The following is a 19,721-nucleotide window of genomic DNA, read 5'->3' as shown; positions in this document are numbered from 1 at the left end:
CTTTAATCTGGTTTATTGTATTCGTTGCTCCCAATGTGGTGTACTCTACATCAGAGAGACCAAACGCAGATTTGCAGAACAGTCTGTCCACAAGCAGCACCCAGACCTTCCTGTCGAATGCCATTTCCACAATGTTCGAGTAAACCCAACGCAAACGAGAGGAACAGCACCTCATTTTCCGATTGGGCACTTTACAGCCTTCTGGACTGAACATTGAGTTTGACAACTTCAGAGCATGAACTCTCCCCTCCTCCTTCACCCCATTTCCATTTATTTCATTGCATTTCTTCTTTTCAACTCATTCATCTACTTTTATCATTTTTCATTCTTACATCTATTTTTCCACTTCTGAAATGTCGCTGTCCATCTTGTCTCCAAACCACCCCCCCACAACTCCCGCCCCCCAGCATCTCCCCCGGCGCGACCTCCCCCCCCCCCCCCCCCCACGACCCCCCCAAACCAGTATAAATCTTGCTTAATTTTCTTTGCTTCCAGCTCTGATGAAGGGTCACCAAGATTTGAAACGTTGGCTCTATTCTCTCTCCACAAATACAGTCAGACCTGCTGAGTTTCCACGGCATTTTCTGTTTTTGTTTCAGATTCCAACATCCACAGTATTTTGCCTTTATAGCACAGTTTCTTTTCCTTTGCTGTACTGATGCATGCTCACAGACTTTGTGAAGAACACAAAAGGTATGCATTAACATAGAAAAACTGTCCCGCTGGCAGATCCCTGGCTGCCCCACTCTCTACAAAAGGACTCTACCCCCTGGGGTGATTACCGACTCTCAGTCCCAATTGGTCCCTCAAGCCAGGTGACTCTCTTCTGCTGTGCTGCCCTTAAAGGAACAATCACACTTGCACATCAGTGGTCTTTTAATCCCTGTTCTCTAGTTACAGATGTGGAGATGCCGGCGTTGGACTGGAGCAGTGCTCCGAAAGCTAATGGTATTTGCTACCAAATAAACCTGTTGGACTTTAACCTGGTGTTGTTAAAACTGTTACTGTCTCTAGTTACAGACACATTATTTACTTTATTAAGACCAACATAATTTTGAACAATTCAGCTGAATTATCATTAACCTTCCCTAATCCAAGGAGAACAACACAAGTTTCTTCAGTCTCTCCACACAACTACAGACCCTCATCTCTGCCAAGGTCCTAAAAACCCTTGTGACAATCTTTGATTCCGAAGCGGCACAGTAAGGAAAATGTGTAATTTTGTCAAATGATAGAGAACCTGTAATTGTTTTTAAGAATGTTTAAAAGGGACTTTTAACAGTTGCATCAATTGTAAAGGCATCAATTATAATACTCTTGAGTAATAAAGATTGGTTCAAGTGACCTGGTGGCACATGGCCTGAAAATAGTACCTGAAATTATGATATGGATGCCGTGTGGTCAGGCATAAAAGAGCACTGAGGGGGTAACAGAGAAGGAACATGTAACAGGAGCTGTGTGTGATACAGCTAAACTGGATAGAAAAGAGAAGACCAGGTCAAAGCAGCAATTTACTGCTGCTGGCTCAGTTTTGCCAAAGCTGACCAGACCATTTATAGGATTTTATTCATGGAGTGGATCAAGGAGTCTCTCAGGAAACTGTGTCATCAAGATTGTCGTGAACCTAGCTAAGGAAGTTCTGCAGGAATGTGCCATTTGTTTGATGACCATCTCTGGGTACCCTGGACATATGGATGCCAAGGAAGGTGATTCAAGAGCCAAAGGGGGAGGGGAAAAATGAGAGAGGTCAAGTTAGAGAACTTTGGAACTGCACATGGTGCCACATCCCAGGGAGTGTTACCAGTGCTTGAAGTAGTGCAAGATGTACCTTTGTTTTATCAACAATTAATTGAATTTATCTCTTTACTTGAAGTATCATTTACCTGTTAATTTGCATTTGTTCTGTTTAATGTTGAAGTAAAAGCTACAAAAAATAGAATCTTGTTGGAAATGTCTTTGTTCGCTCTACCTAACAGCACTGTGGGAGTACTTGTAACAAATAGGCTGAAGGAATTCAAGGCAGTGACTCACCAGCGGATGCGTAACAAATTGCCAGCAATTCCCACATCCTGTGGATCATTCAGCATGTTTGGTTATTTTCAGCTTACCATTACTCCATGGGGATCTTAATACCTTCTTAAAGAGGGTTGCCCAAAACTGGACATAAGATGAGCTACTGTCTGAAAGGTGTTTTATGAAGGTTTAGCATAACTTCTTTGCTTTAGCATTCAACTCCTCTATTAATAAAGCGAAGGATCACTTTTTAAAAAAGTTGACCAACTACTTTCAACAATTTGTGCACATAGACCCAAGACTCTCTGCTCTTGACCTCCTTGACCTGCCATCATGAGGTCAGAAGTGGGAATGTTTCCTGACGATTCACAGTACTGAAATATACAGTCTGTGTCCATATGCAGCAAGACATGGACAACAATCAGGCTTGGGCTGACAAGCAGCAAGTTCAAGTGAATCCAGACCCATGGCAATGTGGGTCATTAGTTGGCTTGAGATGGCTGAGCAAGCCACTCACTTTTAGGGCAATTAGGGATAGATAACAAATCCTCACTTTGCCAACAACGCCCACATCCCATGAAAGAATAAATTAACAAAATGTTTGGGATATCCTCTGCTGTGGGCTCCCATGCTCAGCTCGCAGTAGAGTGCCATCTTTGGTATGCTGGAATTCTCCATATGAACCATCTGGCTCTGTTGAGCTTATGTTGGGAACCAAGGCCTGGTAGACTATGATCTTTATTTTGAGATAAAAATTACATGTTCTCTCCAAGGCCTGTGGGTGAGCCTGCCAAATGGTAAGCTTGCTTTTGCCCTTTCACCATCCAATGTGGCACTGTTGGCGATGATACTCCCGCTTCTTGTTATAAAGGAAATGCAGTGAAGGTCTGCCAGGCTAATCCCTGGGATGGCAGGTCTGTCATATGAGGAGAGACTAAATTGGTTAGGATTATATTCATTGGGATTTAGAAGAGTGAGAGGGGATTTCATAGAAACTAATAAAATTCTAACAGGATTAGTCAGAGTAGATTCAGAAAGAATATTCCGGATGGTGAAGGAGTCCAGAACTAGGGGTCATAGTTTGAGGATAAAAGGTAAACCTTTTTGGGGTGAGATGACGAGAAATTTCTTCACCCAGTGAGTGGTGAATCTGTGGAATTCACTACCACAGGAAGTAGTTGAGCCAAAACATTGTGTGATTTCAAGAAGGAATTAAATACAGCTCTTGGGGCTAAAGGGATCAAGGGAAATGGGGGAGGGGGCGGGGAGGGTGGGCTCCCCATCCAGCAACACTGTCTGTTATGTATTTAAGTGGCTGCATGATTGCTTTAAGAGCTGGTCACATGATTTGACGGTGGTGTCTTTGGGGTGTTGCACAGGCTCCTGCTTTAGTTTTGTTTCCTACTCTGTACAGGTTTCATCTTTTATTTTTGTTTAAAGCCCATAACACCGAACATAGACAGTATAATGTCATAACTATCTAGACAACTGACAGTTTTTTGGTGTTTGAAAGAGGAAAGGCACAAGAATAAACTTACGGGAAGGGAAGGTAGAGAAAGGAAGAGCTGCATCATTTGCACCATCTGCATAAAGTGAAACCAAAACTTCAGCTAGCTGAAAGGAAAACTGAACATTCTAGGAAAATGGAAACTTCATGGGGGGAATTTTCCCATCCCGCCCACCTGGAAATCGCAGATCATGCAAAGATCCATTGATCTTGGACGAGATTTTCCAGTTTTGGGTGAGCGTGGCTGAAAAATCCCACCCAATGTTTCTGGGGAAACTGTACAGGTTGAAACAAGATTAAAAAGAAACTGAACAAAAGCTCAAATCCCAGTCGTGCAACATAGGCAAGCTGAATAAATCAGAGGCTAGATCTATGACGTGGGAATAGGCAAAAATCCAGTTTCTGTAGTTGTTCCTGTTCTCCAAAGATAACATGGGTGGGTCCACACTATCAGTACTGTTATGTACAATGTTGAGGAGTTTCTGCAGACATGTGGTCTTTTCGTGAAGATTGTGCTTATAGAATGTGGATGGTTGAGTGTTGCTGTCGGTAGGGGATCAGACTAAATCCTTGAGGAAAAGGAACTGGAATTCCATCAGAGAAAGTTTAGAGTTTCGAAAGATTTTGTGGCTGAAATTAGTCCCATTTATTCTGAGTGGACTGACTAGTAAATCTATGACATCTATCTTTGCATCTGCTATTTAAGTATAATTTATGGTTAAATTGACTGTAATTTGCCCATTAATTTATGTTGATTTTGGTTTGATTGTTGAAAGTAAAAGCTATAAAACAAAGTGAACTCTGATGCATTGGTGTTTTCCATTGGGGTCATTCAGCAAATTTGGTTCTTTTGGTTTATTTGTCTCTACAGGAATCATAGGAATTGGTTGTTGCTAAGTGAAGATGGATTGGCAAATTGAACAATGTGTGAGGCTGGTGATTTATTTGCACTTGAAGTTGCTATTTAATGACATTGATCATTTGTGAGATGTCATTAAACTTCTTGCTGTACTGCATCAAGATCCTCTGGGCTACACTGCTGGCCTTGACTGTGATAGCAGCCTGCTCACTCTATACTGGAGGGCCTCCTGACCCTGTCTAGATAGAGGACCCCTCTCCACCTGTCCACATCATCAATGCCTCCAATGCTGCATTACAGAATCTATGGTCGCTCTTCTTCATGCTCAGAAAGTTTCCCCAACTACTTGTAGCACCTGCTGTAGCCAGAATGCACCCCTCCTTTAAAGAGGTGCAGACCAGCTCTAAGTGATACTTCCTCTCTGGAACTTGGGCCACCCCCTGAGGTGTGCAACTATTCACCAGCACACTTAACATTGGGCTGCAGGTCGCTGTCATTTAGATTAGTAGGCAGCATGTTTGCACGCTACCTTGTGGGTTAATCCGACATCGCAATTGCTCTGCCTGTTTTTGCACCTTATCCAATCCTTTCCCCCCTGCTGTTTGGAAGAGAGGAGTGTAAAGCTTTATCTTTATATCATAACCTTAAAATTGATTTTGGGGTGCATTTATGTTCCAATTTTACCATAGGTGTAAAACAGTTTTCTTTCACAACCAGCACAGACTGTAGTTTAAATCCACAGCTGGGGGGCTTAAACAACTGGCAGACATTAGTGGTGTGAGAATCTTTGATAAGGGCAAAAAAATGCAGATGCTGGAATCTGAAACAAAAACAGAAAATGCTGGAAAATCTCAGCAGGTCTGACAGTGTCTGTGGAGAGAGAATAGAACCAACATTTCGAGTCTGGGTGACCCCAGAGCAAAGAAAATCAGACAAGTTTTATACTATGAGGGTGGGGGGGGGGGGGGGGGGGGCGGATAATTGGACAAAGGAAAAGTAAATGGTGTTGATGAAGGCTGAGAGATCGGAATGTGTCAATGGCAGAACAGAGGTACAGATTGTTAAAGGACTACCTGAGGAATGTGGCAGTTGCATTCCTGAAAGCGGGCGGGGGGGGGGGGGGGGGGGGGAGCGGGGGGGGATGTCAACGGTGTAGGCTGGTCAGAAATGTGGTGTTACAGCTTGGCACTGTAAGCAGGGTACTGATCTTCTGGAACCAACTGCTGCAACAACATCAGTTTCTGCAGTGGAAATGGTGCAAAAAATCATCTTTATTCATATAGCGAATTAGTGAAAAAATTAAAGTTTATTTATTAGTGTCGCAAGTCGGCTTAAATTCACACTGCAATGAAGTTACAGTGAAAATCCCTCAGTCGCCACACTGCGATGCCAGTTCGGGTACACTGAGGGAGAATTTAGTATGGCCAATGCACCTAACCAGTACGTGAACGGGGAGCAGTCGACTTGGCCTCGCCGATGGAACCAGAGGCCAATGAGGCCCCCCAGGGAGGCCAAGGTCAAGGGGCTTGCCCCTTGGGCAGTGCCACCCTGGCACCTGGGCAATGCCACCCTGGCACCTGGGCCCACCAGGCAGTCCCAGGGGGCAGGGCCAGTGTGGGCAGAGTTAATGGTGGTAGGGGCCCCGCTGGGAGGGAGCGGCTCCACAATCGGTCAGGGCAGCAGAGGGGGTCGGTGGGGGCTGTATCTTCGGCCGCGGGCCCCTGTGATTGTGGGGGTGGGGAGCTGCTTCAGGTTGCCTGCAGTAGCAGGGGCCTGACAGCTCTCTCTTTTCTGTCAGATCCCAGCTACTGCTAATGCGCATGTGCAGCATCAGGGGCCTGCACATGCGCACTACCTCCCTCTGCAGGCTTTTGGGCACATTAAGCCCCACCAACAGGCTTATGTAGCAAGCATCAAGCTCGCTCAGAATTTTGCAGGCAGAGTGCGTATGGGGGAGCCTGAAAATATGCCCAAATGATGGATCTGGGCAGTTTCAAGTCTGCCGAGCATTTAGACATAAAATGGTAAAATCGCCCCTGTTGTCAGCTCCAGCTTGGAAAGTTTCTAACCTGAATTAATTCACAGCCACTGCCAGCTCCATTCTCGTCCTGCTCTGAGGCTGCATGGTGACACAATGGTTAGCACTGCTGCCTCACAGCGACAGGGACCTAGGTTTGATTCCAGCCTTGGGTGACTGTCTGTATGGAGTTTGCATGTTCTCCCCATGTTTGCATTAGTTTCCTCCGGGTGCTCCAGTTTCCTACCACAGTCCAAAGATGTGCAGGTTAGGTGGAATGGCCATGGTAAATGCATGAGGTTACAGGGACAGGGCATAGGAGAGTTGGTGCAGACTTGATGGCCTGAATGGCTTCTTTTTTGCACTGTAGGGTTTCTGTGGTTCTATCTACAAGAGGTAGCAGATTTCAGTGGCTACTGCCTTCGTAAAGTGCCAAGTTAGCAGATACTCAACCTCACTGAGATTAAGAACAAAGAACAAAGAAGAGTACAGCACAGGAAACAGGCCCTTCGGCCCTCCAAGCCTGTGCCGCTCCTTGGTCCAACTAGACCAATCGTTTGTATCCCTCCATTCCCAGGCTGCTCATGTGACTATCCAGGTAAGTCTTAAACGATGTCAGCGTGCCTGCCTCCACCACCCTACTTGGCAGCGCATTCCAGGCCCCCACCACCCTCTGTGTGAAAAACGTCCCTCTGATGTCTGAGTTATACTTCGCCCCTCTCAGCTTGAGCCCGTGACCCCTCGTGATCGTCACCTCCGACCTGGGAAAAAGCTTCCCACCGTTCACCCTATCTATACCCTTCATAATCTTGTATACCTCTATTAGATCTCCCCTCATTCTCCGTCTTTCCAAGGAGAACAACCCCAGTCTACCCAATCTCTCCTCATAGCTAAGACCCTCCATACCAGGCAACATTCTGGTAAACCTTCTCTGCACTCTCTCCAATGCCTCCACGTCCTTCTGGTAGTGCAGCGACCAGAACTGGACGCAGTACTCCAAATGTGGCCTAACCAGCGTTCTATACAGCTGCATCATCAAACTCCAGCTTTTATACTCTATACCCCACCCTATAAAGGCAAGCATACCATATGCCTTCTTCACCACCTTCTCCACCTGTGTTGCCACCTTCAAGGATTTGTGGACTTGCACACCTAGGTCCCTGTGTGTTTCTATACTCCTGATGACTCTGCCATTTATTGTATAACTCCTCCCTACATTATTTCTTCCAAAATGCATCACTTCGCATTTATCCGGATTAAACTCCATCTGCCACCTCTCCGCCCAATTTTCCAGCCTATCTGTATCCTGCTGTATTGCCCGACAATGCTCTTCGCTATCCGCAATTCCAGCCATCTTCGTGTCATCCGCAAACTTGCGGATTACACCAGTTACACCTTCTTCCAAATCATTTATATATATCACAAATAGCAGAGGTCCCAGTACAGAGCCCTGCAGAACACCACTGGTCACAGACCTCCAGCCGGAAAAAGACCCTTCGACCACTACCCTCTGTCTCCTATGGCCAAGCCAGTTCTCCACCCATCTAGCCACTTCTCCTTGTATCCCATGAGCCTTAACCTTCTTAACCAACCTGCCATGTGGAACTTTGTCAAATGCCTTACTGAAATCCATATAGACGACATCCACGGCCCTTCCTTCATCGACCGTTTTTGTCACTTCCTCGAAAAACTCCACCAAATTTGTAAGGCACGACCTCCCTCTTACAAAACCATGCTGTCTGTCACTAATGAGATTGTTTCGTGCTAAATGCACATACATCCTGTCTCTAAGAATCCTCTCCAACAACTTCCCTACCACGGACGTCAAGCTCACCGGCCTATAATTTCCTGGGTTATCCCTGCTATCCTTCTTAAACAATGGGACCACATTCGCTATCCTCCAATCCTCAGGGACCTCACCCGTGTCCAAAGAAGCGACAAAGATTTCCGTCAGAGGCCCAGCAATTTCATCTCTCGTCTCCCTGAGCAGTCGAGGATAGATGCCATCAGGCCCTGGGGCTTTGTCAGTTTTAATGTTCCCTAAAAAACCTAACACTTCCTCTCTTGTAATGGAGATTTTCTCTAACGGGTCAACACCTCCCTCCGAGACACTCCTGGTTAACACGCCCCTCTCCTTCGTGAATACCGATGCAAAGTATTCATTTAGGATCTCCCTATTCCCTTGGGTTCTAAGCATAATTCCCCTCCTTTGTCCCTGAGAGGTCCGATTTTCTCCCTGACAACTCTTTTGTTCCTAACGTATGAATAGAATGCCTTAGGATTCTCCTTAATCCTGCCTGCCAAGAACATCTCGTGACCTCTTTTTCCCCTTCTAACTCCCCGTTTGAGTTCTTTCCTACTCTCTCTGTATTCCTCCAGAGCTCCATCTGTTTTCAGTTGCCTGGACTTAACATACGTCTCCCTTTTCATTTTAATCAGATCCTCAATTTCCCTGGTTATCCACGGCTCTCGAATCTCGAAAGGTAAGAAAAATGCTCCCTGGAGGCCCTGGATGGATAAATGCCTCCTACTGAGAGCCCTTCTTCCTTCCTCCTCTAACCCTCTCCTTTGCTGCCTCTGCTCAATCTCCCTGTCATGCTGCAGGCTATGGAGGAAGACACCGACAGCATCCATGGCTGCTCACTGGTGGGTTGAGCAGGACTCAAAGTCAGAATGAAGGCCTTCACCATGTGCAACATTACTGCGCTAAATTACACCAACTTTAATATCGCAGCAGAAAACTTACTGCACCTGCAACCTAAGAGAAGTCAACCAGCAACTAACAAAAAGTAGGTGTTGATCTCTTTATACAGGGGACATTCTTCTAAATGCATGTTAAATGAAGGCATTAACTGGAGAGTTGATGTTGAAAATGGCAATGCTGGTGTTAAATCAGTGTTGTGCAGGAACTAACATCACAATGGACAAGTTGGGCTGTAAACCTCTTTGACTCTGTGACTATCTACCTACTCTGCATATTTCTTGCACATTATCCTACTGCCCACACTAACACCCTTACAAAAATGGGTCACGATTGTCCCACCCTGCTGCGCTAATTTTTTAGCGCATCGGGCTGGGAGAATCCCGCGTCGGCTGATTCACAGGATTCCTGCGAGCGTTTGCGACGTGCTTGTGTCTCCCAGGCCTGGATTTCCGGTGGCGTCTGCACGGCGCTGGAAATCGGCTGGGAGACGGGGCTAGCATTTAAATAGTATTTCATCATATATATTATTTAAATGCTATTAGCGGGGCGGGCTGGAGACCAGGGCAGGCCAGGATGGGAGGAGGGGGTTGTCAGGGTTGGCCCGCAAATAGACAGGGTGATGGGGGGGGTTGAGGGGTCAGCACTGCGGGGGTCCCAGGCTGACCAGCAAGCGAGATGGCCAGCAAATGAGAGGATGACACTTCGGGGCCAATGCGCATGCGCAGAGTCCCCCTGGTTTCAGCCTGTCCAGCGTGAATAGGCCCGCCCCTGAAATCTACTGATATTCAGGCTGGTGGCCTCTGCATTGCACAGAGTGTGAGAGATTCCAATGTGAACTCTCATTGAAAAAAACAGCGTGACTTACTCCAGTTTTTCCACGAATTCGACACTTTTTGGAAGAATCGCCCCCATGATGTCCAAAGTGGCGTGTACATGTGGCATTTAATGTTTTGATATCAAAAATGCAGGCATTACAGAGACCAAGTTTGTGGCCTGTGACTTTTTTGTTATCTTGAAAATGTTAACAAATATGAATGCCTCCCAAATAATGCTTTGAGTCAAAAGACCAAAATCATGAGGAAAAGATGCAACTTTCTGCCTCTACTTTCTCAGGAGACTAAGGAAATTTGGCATGTCCACTACAACTCTCACCAACTTCTACAGATGCACCATAGAAAGCATTCTTTCTGGTTGTATCACAGCTTGGTGTGGCTCCTGCTCTGCCCAAGACCACAACAAACAACAAAGGGCCATGAATGAAGCCCAGTCCATCACTCAAACTAGCCTCCCATCCATTGACACTGTCTACACTTCCCTCTGCCTCGGAAAAGCAGCCAGCATAATCAAGGACCCCATGTGCCCTGGACATACTCTCTTCCACCTTCTTCCATTGGGAAAAACATACAAAAGATACAATACGTCCCAGCTAACTCAAAAAGAACTCCTTCCCTGCTGCCATCAGATTTTTGAATGGACCTACGTCGCATTAAGTTGATCTTTCTCTACACCCTAGCTGTGGCTGTAACACTACATTCTGCACTCTCTCATTTCCTTCTGTATGAACATTATGCTTTATCTGTATAGTGCGCAAGAAACAATACTTCTCACTGTATATTAATACATGTGACAATAATAAATCAAATCAAAATTTCTGAGCCAACGTGACAAATACATTGGCAGTGTCGGAGGTCAGGTGAGGCAAATGTAACTCATAACAATGCCAATAGATAACAGGAGCTGCGTGATTACATCAGGTTTTCATGTGTATCATGTTTTTAAAAGCAAGGCAGCTATGTCCTGTAAATGGAAGATAATTTAAGCAACATTCCACATTCATATAAGCACTAGGTTCAATGATATGATTACAGGCAAAATTCCAAAGAAGGGGTTTACCGACATGCAACAACTGATGAGCAGTTTTCAATTTATTTTCTGGATACATTCAAAGGTACTTATCTCCAGGTTGAGAGCACTTTCAGAAGTCCCTCACTAATACTCCGGAACTGTGAGGAGATAAGTAAGTGGTGCCGATGTGTGAAAGGACTCTCAACATGCAGTGTTGTGATAATTTTAGTTTATAAATTGACCCCAAGAACTTTGCTGAAAGGTACCATGGGAACTGGATGTTCTGTGGTTGAGAGTGTCCTTCAATAATTCTGTTGCTCGTGAGGATCTGAAAATGGAAGCGAATTAACAAAGGGTGGAATAGTTTATGAAGCAGAAAGCATATGAACGAGAAATGACTATAGAATTTCAGTACACTGCTTTCAAACTGGAGTGGAAGCAAGTCATTTGTGCTCCTGAGAGACTGTCAAAGAAGATATCTACCTTGAAAATGAGTAGAATTAAATGGCAGTTCAGTTACCACAGTGGCCCTTTAGTAACTTTTGTTCTTCTAAATTTTAACTTGGATGAATTGAACACTGGCATCAAAATTCTGCTTGATAGCCCAGTTTTCCCCCTTAGTATAAATGCTCCTTTAGTCTCCAAAAGGGTGATCATGGCATACATGCACACTTTTGGTGCTGAGTCAGGCCAGATGCCACTTTGATGAGGCCCACTGGAAATAAGCAGAATAAAGCATTTTGTGACATTAATCAATGTGTAATGCCGATTTGAAGCCAACGCTGCCATTTTGAAGCTCAACACTCCAGTTTATGCCGTCTCTTAATTATGCTTGACTGAGCTTACATTCAATCACAGAAAGGCCACCAGCAGTGCTATTTAAAAAGGTCTTCAACTTCTTATATATCTGCTGCTGATTGACTTCCTACTGGTTTTTACTATGATTGTACAAGAGTTCATGTTGTTTGAATTTGCTGAAGTGTTATGGTGGTATGATGTGGCGCACGCAATCGGACTCTGTAAAGGATCCTGTACAAACCACTTGTTCACAGAGATCGCTACAATAGTTTGCATCCCCTTTGGACTACAGCATGGCAGGGAGAATGAGCAGAGGTGGCACCCTGTCAGAGGAGGGAGCAGACAGATGGAGGAAAGGATTTATAGCAGGAGACCACATCCCCCGGGGTGTTCAAGGAATAATCTGCCTGCCTGAACTTATGTGGAGACACAGCGTGTTAGAGGCTTCCACTTCACCAACAACATTCTCACTGAAATGTGCCTGCGACTGCAGCTTCAATTAGTCTCACAGCAGACGAAGACAGCATTGCCAGTGGGTGCGGTGACCATGGCTATGAGCTTCAATGTATCTCAATCCTTCCAGGCTGTATCAAGCAATGTTTGCAACAGTGTTCTGTCCACAATTGTCTAAGGGAGGCCATGGAGTGTCTGAACTCGCAAAAAAAAACTGAATATGTTTCATTCTGACTGCCTGAGAGAAGCAGGTGGAATGAGACATAATTTTGTGAGGATTGCAGGCTCTCTCACAGTGCAGTGTGCCACTGACTGTACGCATAATGTTTTACCAGCAACCATTGGCAGAATTTTATCCTCTCACTCGTCCCAAAATTGTAATAGCCTGCTCAAGGTCAATGTGTCCGCCCCCCCGCCTGCTCTGTTCCCATGGTGGGCGGGGCAGTAAAATTCCGGCCCATATGTCAATTCCCAGATGCGCTGTAACCGAAAAGGATTCCATTACCTGAGTGTCCAGCTGGTGTGTGACCATAAACAGTGTATCCTGCCTGGTATCCTGGCAGCATTTGGGATGCCTTCATGCTGTCGCAGTCTGCTGTACCATTTACATTTGAGACACCACCAGAAACCAGAGGATGTCTGCTGGGTGACAAGGGTTACCCTTTGATGGCATAGCTCAGGGCTTCAGTGTGAAAACTATGCAGCCACAAGCAGCAAGGAGATAACAAAAACTATAAAGCTACTCTCTCTGAAGCCCAGGATTAATAAGATTTGAATACTGCTTTCAATTGTGTCTACATTTTCACTGTGTTGAAATAAATTCTAATTACATTATCATTGTCTCTGTTCTTTCCTCATCATTCCTTTTTCCCCTCTTATAACCTTAAAAACATTAACCTATCACTATCGCGATTTACTAACTGCCCTCAATTTGCTTTACTGTTTTCATGTCCAGTGGTTTTGTACAATATGAACATTTGCATTGCTGCTTGGCTTCTCAATAAATGAAAAAAAAAATCCCCAGAAGTGACATTCTCCATGTTGAAGAAATGAAAGCCTCATTGAAAAGTACAGAGTGAAGAAGTATTCTTCCACCAACTATCCTGCTGCATTGTGCTAAAAATCTTATAGTTCTTTTAAAAAAATTGTTCATGGGATGTAGATGTCGCTGGCTGGACCAGCATTTATTGCCCACCCCTAAGTGTCCTCAAGGAGGTGGTGGTGAGCTGCCTTCTTGAAACGCTGCAGTCCATGTAGGGTAGGTACACCCAGAGTGCTGTTAGGATGTTCCAGGATTTTGACCCAGTGACAGTAAAAAATGTATGAACTATATGAGACAGTGCCAAAATACGGATGTGAATTCAAGTTCAAAATTCAAGAACACTTATTTGAAGTGAACAATTTCCTTTGAGGGGCAATCCTAGTGTATATGCCAGTATAAGAGACCACATATTGCTACAATAAGGCTTCTAATAGCATCTGCCTTCGCACCCCAATTATTTTGATTGCAACCTTCAGTTTATAAAGGCTCATAAAGAGAGAGAGGGATAAGAGTTAAATGTTTATGAAATATCTACAAACAAATTGCCTTTTACGATCTCAATAATGAATCAAAAGCATTCAAATGCTGAAATGGAAAGTGAACAATCTATGGAGCAGCTTTAATAATGGGGGTGATAATCAAGTCGTATTTCAGGACGAAAGGAGAAAGACCAAGAATCTCATTGGATCAGGATGAAAGAATGTATGAATCTACTGGTATCTCTTTATTAGAGTTGTAAGGAACATGAAATTGGAATTGAATTTTAATGTGGTGAATTGCTCTGCTTTTATGCAAATAAAAAAGATTTTGCAATCTCCAGTGGTCTGGAGATTGTATGAAGGAGATTTTCAGGATCAATGGATGGTGTGCTAATGTATCAATCCTTTTAAGAATATAATATCTTTTTCAGGCTGCTTAATTCTGCAGAGCATTGATGTGCCAATCTTCTGTTATAGAGAGCGACATAACGGTTTGTCTGCAAATTCCACCAATGAGTTTGAAATCTCATCTGGCTCAACTCAGAAGATTACTGAATGGAAGCAATGTGATTCACCAGAGGCAGAGGAATAGTCTACTAACAGCATTCTCACTTGCCTCCTTTAAAAAAAAGGTTTCAGCAAAGACCTACAAGTAGGTTGCTCCCTACTCTATCAGTTGAGATCTGACTAATAACACAGTGTGAGACCTGAGAAAAAAGCCAAAATACAAAGGGGCCGATTTTACCAAATCGGCTCTAAGTGCCGAATGCGGTCGTAAATCAGACCCACGCCCGGCAGCCGCGCTCCAGCGCCACCATACGCCTTTTATCGGCGCGGGTCCAGTGGGCGGGGCCGAGCACATTTGCATCTGTCGGAGCACCGAACTGCGCATGCGCAGTTCGGACCCGATAGCACTCAGCGCGAAAGTCAAAGGCAGCGCTGACAGCACTGCTGTCTGCGCTGCCTTTGACTTTCCCTGGTTTTGGGGGGTAGGGAGGGGGGGGATGTGACGTCTCTTCCCTGGGGGGGGCATAGGGGGGGGATTTGAAGTCTCTTCCCTGAGGGAGGGGGGGGGGTGGGTGGGGGAGGATGTGACGTCTCCGCCCACCCCAGGGGCAGAGAAGTCACATCCCCCCCTACCCCCCTCCCCCCCAGTGAAGAAACATCATCCTACCCATCAGGACCCCCGGAGCAAGGCTAGGATCCAGGATCGCAAGATGCTTTCGATGGGCACCAGTGATCAAGGTAGGTCGGGGGCCCAGGGGGTCCGATCCCGGGGGGCGGCGGGCTGCTGGCGGGGCCTGCGTCTCAGGGTGGTCCGTTCGGGGGGGGGGGGCGGTGGGTGTGCTGCCGGGGTGGTTCGCGGGGGCGGTTCGGCGGTTCAGTTGCTGAGCTGAAGCCCTATCGGACTTGAATTCAGCAACACGGTAAATGCGTGGGCGCCGATCGGATCGGATCCTCGTAAAGTGGGAATCCTTGGGTAAGTTGGGCGCGGGCTTCATTATGCTGATTTAAATGCATGCAAATGAATTTAAATCGGCCCGCTGGCCAATTCGGGCACGCGCCGGATCGGTGCCCGGATTGGCCGTTGGTAAAGACGTGATTGGCCTTGGGTCGGGTCTGGACCGCGTTTTAGGCCCGACGCCCAACTTTACCACGACTTCGCGCCATCAGACCAAAAATGTAATTTTTTTCTAATCTATACCATCATATTATTATAATCACTAATTTTACATTATGAATTCTCAACACCCTTAATCTTTTTAATGTCCATCCCTCTTGTACATGCCACGTCCTTTGGCATTCTATCTTCACTCTCATAAATTTTGTGAGTCCTATTGCAGAGACATGGTTCGTTTGATGATGGAGCGGACAATTGGATGAAGGGTGCTCCTGACTTGTGGACCCTCTTTTTCCCCATCATTCATTCAACAAAGAAAAATTGGTTGGCTGGAAGCATTGTATCCAAAATAATTGCCTTAACAATATACATCTGTATTCCTGGATAAAGAGTAGAGCTCCAGTCAACTTCCAACACAAAATGAAACATCTTTCACTTTCTGGTAACATAAACTAATTATATAAATGAATACTATTTTACCTTGTTGCTGCTGCAATGGTCCGATTGGAAGTCACCATACATTATACATCACTATATTATACAGAGCTGGTAAAGAAATTTCAATATTACAATGCACTGCTGCTGAGGAATGGGACTAAGGGAATTGCTCTTGCTAAGAGCTTGCACAGACATGATGCACTGAAGGGTCTTCTGAGCTGTTAACATTCTAGAATTCTATAATAGCCAAATTTGTATTTGAAGGTAGTGTTGGAGATTTTCAAAAACACTAGTAAATTCCACATAGACATGAAAAGAAGCCAAGTTTCTTACCTCCCATGAAATTTTCATATTGTCAATGTTTGTTCCTTCTCCTCTTACATTTTTTGGATTCTTCTCCGGAACTAAACAAAGCAAAAACAATGAACTGAATAACTGAAAACTCACTATATTAGAAAATCATTTGCATTTTTCACAGGTTTGTTTAATCCTTGCACAAATTTCACACAAATTAATCACTTAAGATCAAGCATAAGCTTTCTCACTGTCATGAAAATTATCAATTTAAAGGTAATCTAACGATCTAGTACACGAAGGGAAACAATTTAAGCTGTTCAATATCATTCTTGTATGTAGTAAATTCTTCAAATACAATTGTAAAAATTGCAAATTTTAATTTTAATTTTTTTCCTACTTTCCCTTTGTCTCTTTTTTTCAGCTCTTCATCACATATATTTATTTTCCTCTTTTCTTCGTACCTTCCTGCATGTGATTTGACTCTAATTCACATTATTTCATTTTCTGCTATTTTGTTATTTCTCAATTCTTAAGCCTTTTTGCCTGAGGAAGTACTCTGTTGATCCCATCATGCACTACAGGCACAAGATCCCTTTTTAAACCAATATACTGCAAGAAGCGGGAAATCTGAATTAAAAACAGAAAATGCTGGAGATACTCAGCAGATCTGACAGCATCTGTGGAGGGAGAAACAGTGTTAACCTTTCAGGTCATGACCTTTCATCCGAACTGGGAAAAGGTAAAAATATGATAGCTATTATGAAGGTGAAATGGGGGAGAGTTAAGAACAAAAGGGAATGCCCTGTGATAGGAAGACAAGAGACATTAAATCACAAAAATGTTGGTCAGGGAGAGTGAAAGGGAGTAGTGATGGGACAAGTAACAAAACAAAAGATAGCTCCAGAGGAGATGTGAATGGCAGAATTATGAACAGCTGTCTTCTGAAAACAAAAATAGGAGAAGTACAAAATTAAGACTGAAATATGTTCAGAATCATAGAATCCCTACAGTGCAGAAGGAGATCATTCAGTCCATCGAGTTTGCACCAACCACAATCCCACCCAGGCCCTACCCTTAACCCCATATATTTACCCTGCTAATCCTCTGATTCTAGAGTCAATTTAGCATGGCCAATCAACCTAACCCATACATCTTTGGACTGTGGGAGGAAACCGAACACACGGAGTAAACCCACGCAGACACAGGGAGAATGTGCAAACTCCACACAGACAGTGACCCGAGGCAAACAAAATGGGGGAGCAGTGATTAGAGTCTGAAATTTTTGAACTCAATTTTGAGTGCAACAGGCTGTGAAGTGCCTAAACTTAAGGTGAGGTGCTATTCCTTGAGCTTGCATTGAGCTCCATTGGAACACGGCAGTGGGCTGAGGGCAGAGATGTCAGCATGAGAATAAGGTGGAGAATTAAAACGGCAGGCTGTTGGAAGTTCAAGACCATGCTTAACGACTTATCAGGTATGCTCTGCAAATCAGTCACCCAATCTGTGGTAGGTCTACTCAATGTAGAAAAGTCCACCTTGTGATTGGCGAATACGGTAGACTATCTTGACAGGAGTACATATAAATGGCTGCTTCACCTGGAAAGAGCGTTTGGTGCCTTGCTGAAGGATGTTGCCCTTTTACCTCCTCTCATTTCACCATCCAAACAAGCACTCCATTTTGAATCAAAAGTGATTGTGGTACAATAAGTTTCTCACTTTGCAGAAGTAGGCGATTGTTCAATTGCATTAAAACCAATAACTTTTGGAGTTATCCATGCTTGACCCCCATCTTAAATAAACTTAATCACCTCATTTTCGATCAGATATAGGCCGGAATTCTCCAGCCATTCATGCCCTGCTGCTGCTGCCAGAGATGACGGAGAATTTGGCACTCAGCCAACTCTCAGTTCACTGCAGCAGGACGGAAGAATCCTGTGGCATGAACAGCCAGAGAATCCTGCCCATGATTTTGAAGTACAGGTAGAAAACAGATCGCATTCTGAGCCTGACCTGGTGTGAATATATTACCTGTGCAGAACTGACAACACTGGAGAAATGTTTGAAATTCAGTCCATCAAAACAAATGGGAGTATTTTTCACAGATATTCTTCAAAATAGTTTAGATTTTGAAACTAAAACAAACACTCTCACTTTGAATAAGTGAATTGGATTGGAAAATTGCAAATGTCCACTCCCTATTTAAGAAGGGAGAGAGAAAGAAGTAACTCCGGGCCCATCAGATTTCTAAAAATTCATTTACGGGATGTGGGCGTCGCTGGCTAGACAAGCGTTTATTGTACATCACCAGTTGCTCTTCAATTGATTTGATTTGATTTATTATTATCCATGTATTAACTTACAGTGAAAAGTATTGTTTCTTGCGTGCTATACAGACAAAACATACTGTTCATAGAGAAGGAAATGAGAGAGTGCAGAATGCAGTGTTACAATCATAGCTAGGGCATGGAGAAAGATCAACTTAATGCAAGGTAAGTCCATTCAAAAATCTGACAGCAGCAGGGAAGAAGCTGTTCTTGATTCGGTTGGTACGAGACCTCAGACTTTTGTATCTTTTTCCTGACGGAAGAAGGTGGATGAGAGAATGTCCGGAGTACATGGGGTCCTTAATTATGCTGGCTGCTTTGCTGAGGCAGTGGGAAGTATAGACAGACTCAATGGATGGGAGGCTGGTTTGCATGATGGATTGGGCTACATTCATGACCTTTTGTAGTTCCTTGCGGTCTTGGGCAGAGCAGGAGCCATACCAAGTTGTGATGCAATCAGAAAGAATGCTTTCTATGGTGCATCTGTAAACGTTGGTGAGAGTTGTTGCTGACATGCCAAATTTCCTTAGTCTTCTGAGAAAGTAGAGACGTTGGTGGGCTTTCTTAACTATAGTGTCAGCATGGGGGGACCAGGACAGGTTGTTGGTGATCTGGACACCCAAAAACTTGAAGCTCTCGACCCTTTCTGCTTCGTCCCCATTGATGTAGACGGGCATGTTCTCCTTTACACTTCCTGAAGTCAATGACAATTTCCTTCGTTTTGCTGACATTGAGGGAGAGGTTATTGTTGCTGCACCAGTTCACCAGATTCTCTATCTCATTCCTGTGCTCTGTCTCATCATTGTTTGAGATCCGATCCACTGCGGTGGTGTCATCAGCAAACTTGAAAATCGAATTAGAGGGGAATTTGGCCACACAATCATAGATGTATAAAGAGTATAGTAGGGGGCTGAGAACACAGTCTTGTGGGGCACCGGTGTTGAGGACGATCGCGGAGGAGGTGTTGATGCCTATCCTTATTGATTGTGGTCTGTGAGCTCGGAAGTTCAGGATCCAGTCGCAGAGGGAGATGCGGAGAGAAGGTGGTGGTGAGCTGCCTTTTTGAACCGCTGCAATCCCCAAGGTGTAGGCACTCCCATAGTACTGTTAGGGAGGGAATTCCATGATTTTGACCCAGCAAAAGAGAAGGAACAGCAATATATTTCCAAGTCAGGATGGTGAGTGACTTGGAGGTGAACCTCCAGGTGATGGTGTTCCCAGATATCTGCTGCTCTTGTCCTTCTAATGGTAGTGGTCTGGGTTTGGAAGGTGTTGCCTAAGGAGCCTTCCTGAGTTCCTGCAGTGTATCATATAGATGGTACAG

General features: G+C 44.6%; 1 protein-coding gene across 3 annotated transcripts in view; it reads right to left on the bottom strand.

Annotated features, from left to right (window-relative positions):
• Positions 1-19,721, bottom strand: part of LOC144491523 (neural cell adhesion molecule L1-like protein) — a 554,136-nt gene that overhangs the window by 224,648 nt on the left and 309,767 nt on the right. For all 3 annotated transcript variants that reach the window (XM_078209437.1, XM_078209436.1, XM_078209438.1), the window contains one exon: positions 16,110-16,180. In XM_078209437.1, coding sequence (XP_078065563.1) covers positions 16,110-16,180 — 71 coding nt within the window. The remainder of the gene's footprint in view (positions 1-16,109; positions 16,181-19,721) is intronic.

This window comes from Mustelus asterias, chromosome 3 (genome assembly GCF_964213995.1).
Source record: "Mustelus asterias chromosome 3, sMusAst1.hap1.1, whole genome shotgun sequence".
NCBI lineage: Eukaryota > Metazoa > Chordata > Chondrichthyes > Carcharhiniformes > Triakidae > Mustelus > Mustelus asterias.
The sequence above is the reverse complement of the archived record's forward strand: the minus strand, read 5'-3'. Positions and strand labels throughout refer to the sequence as shown.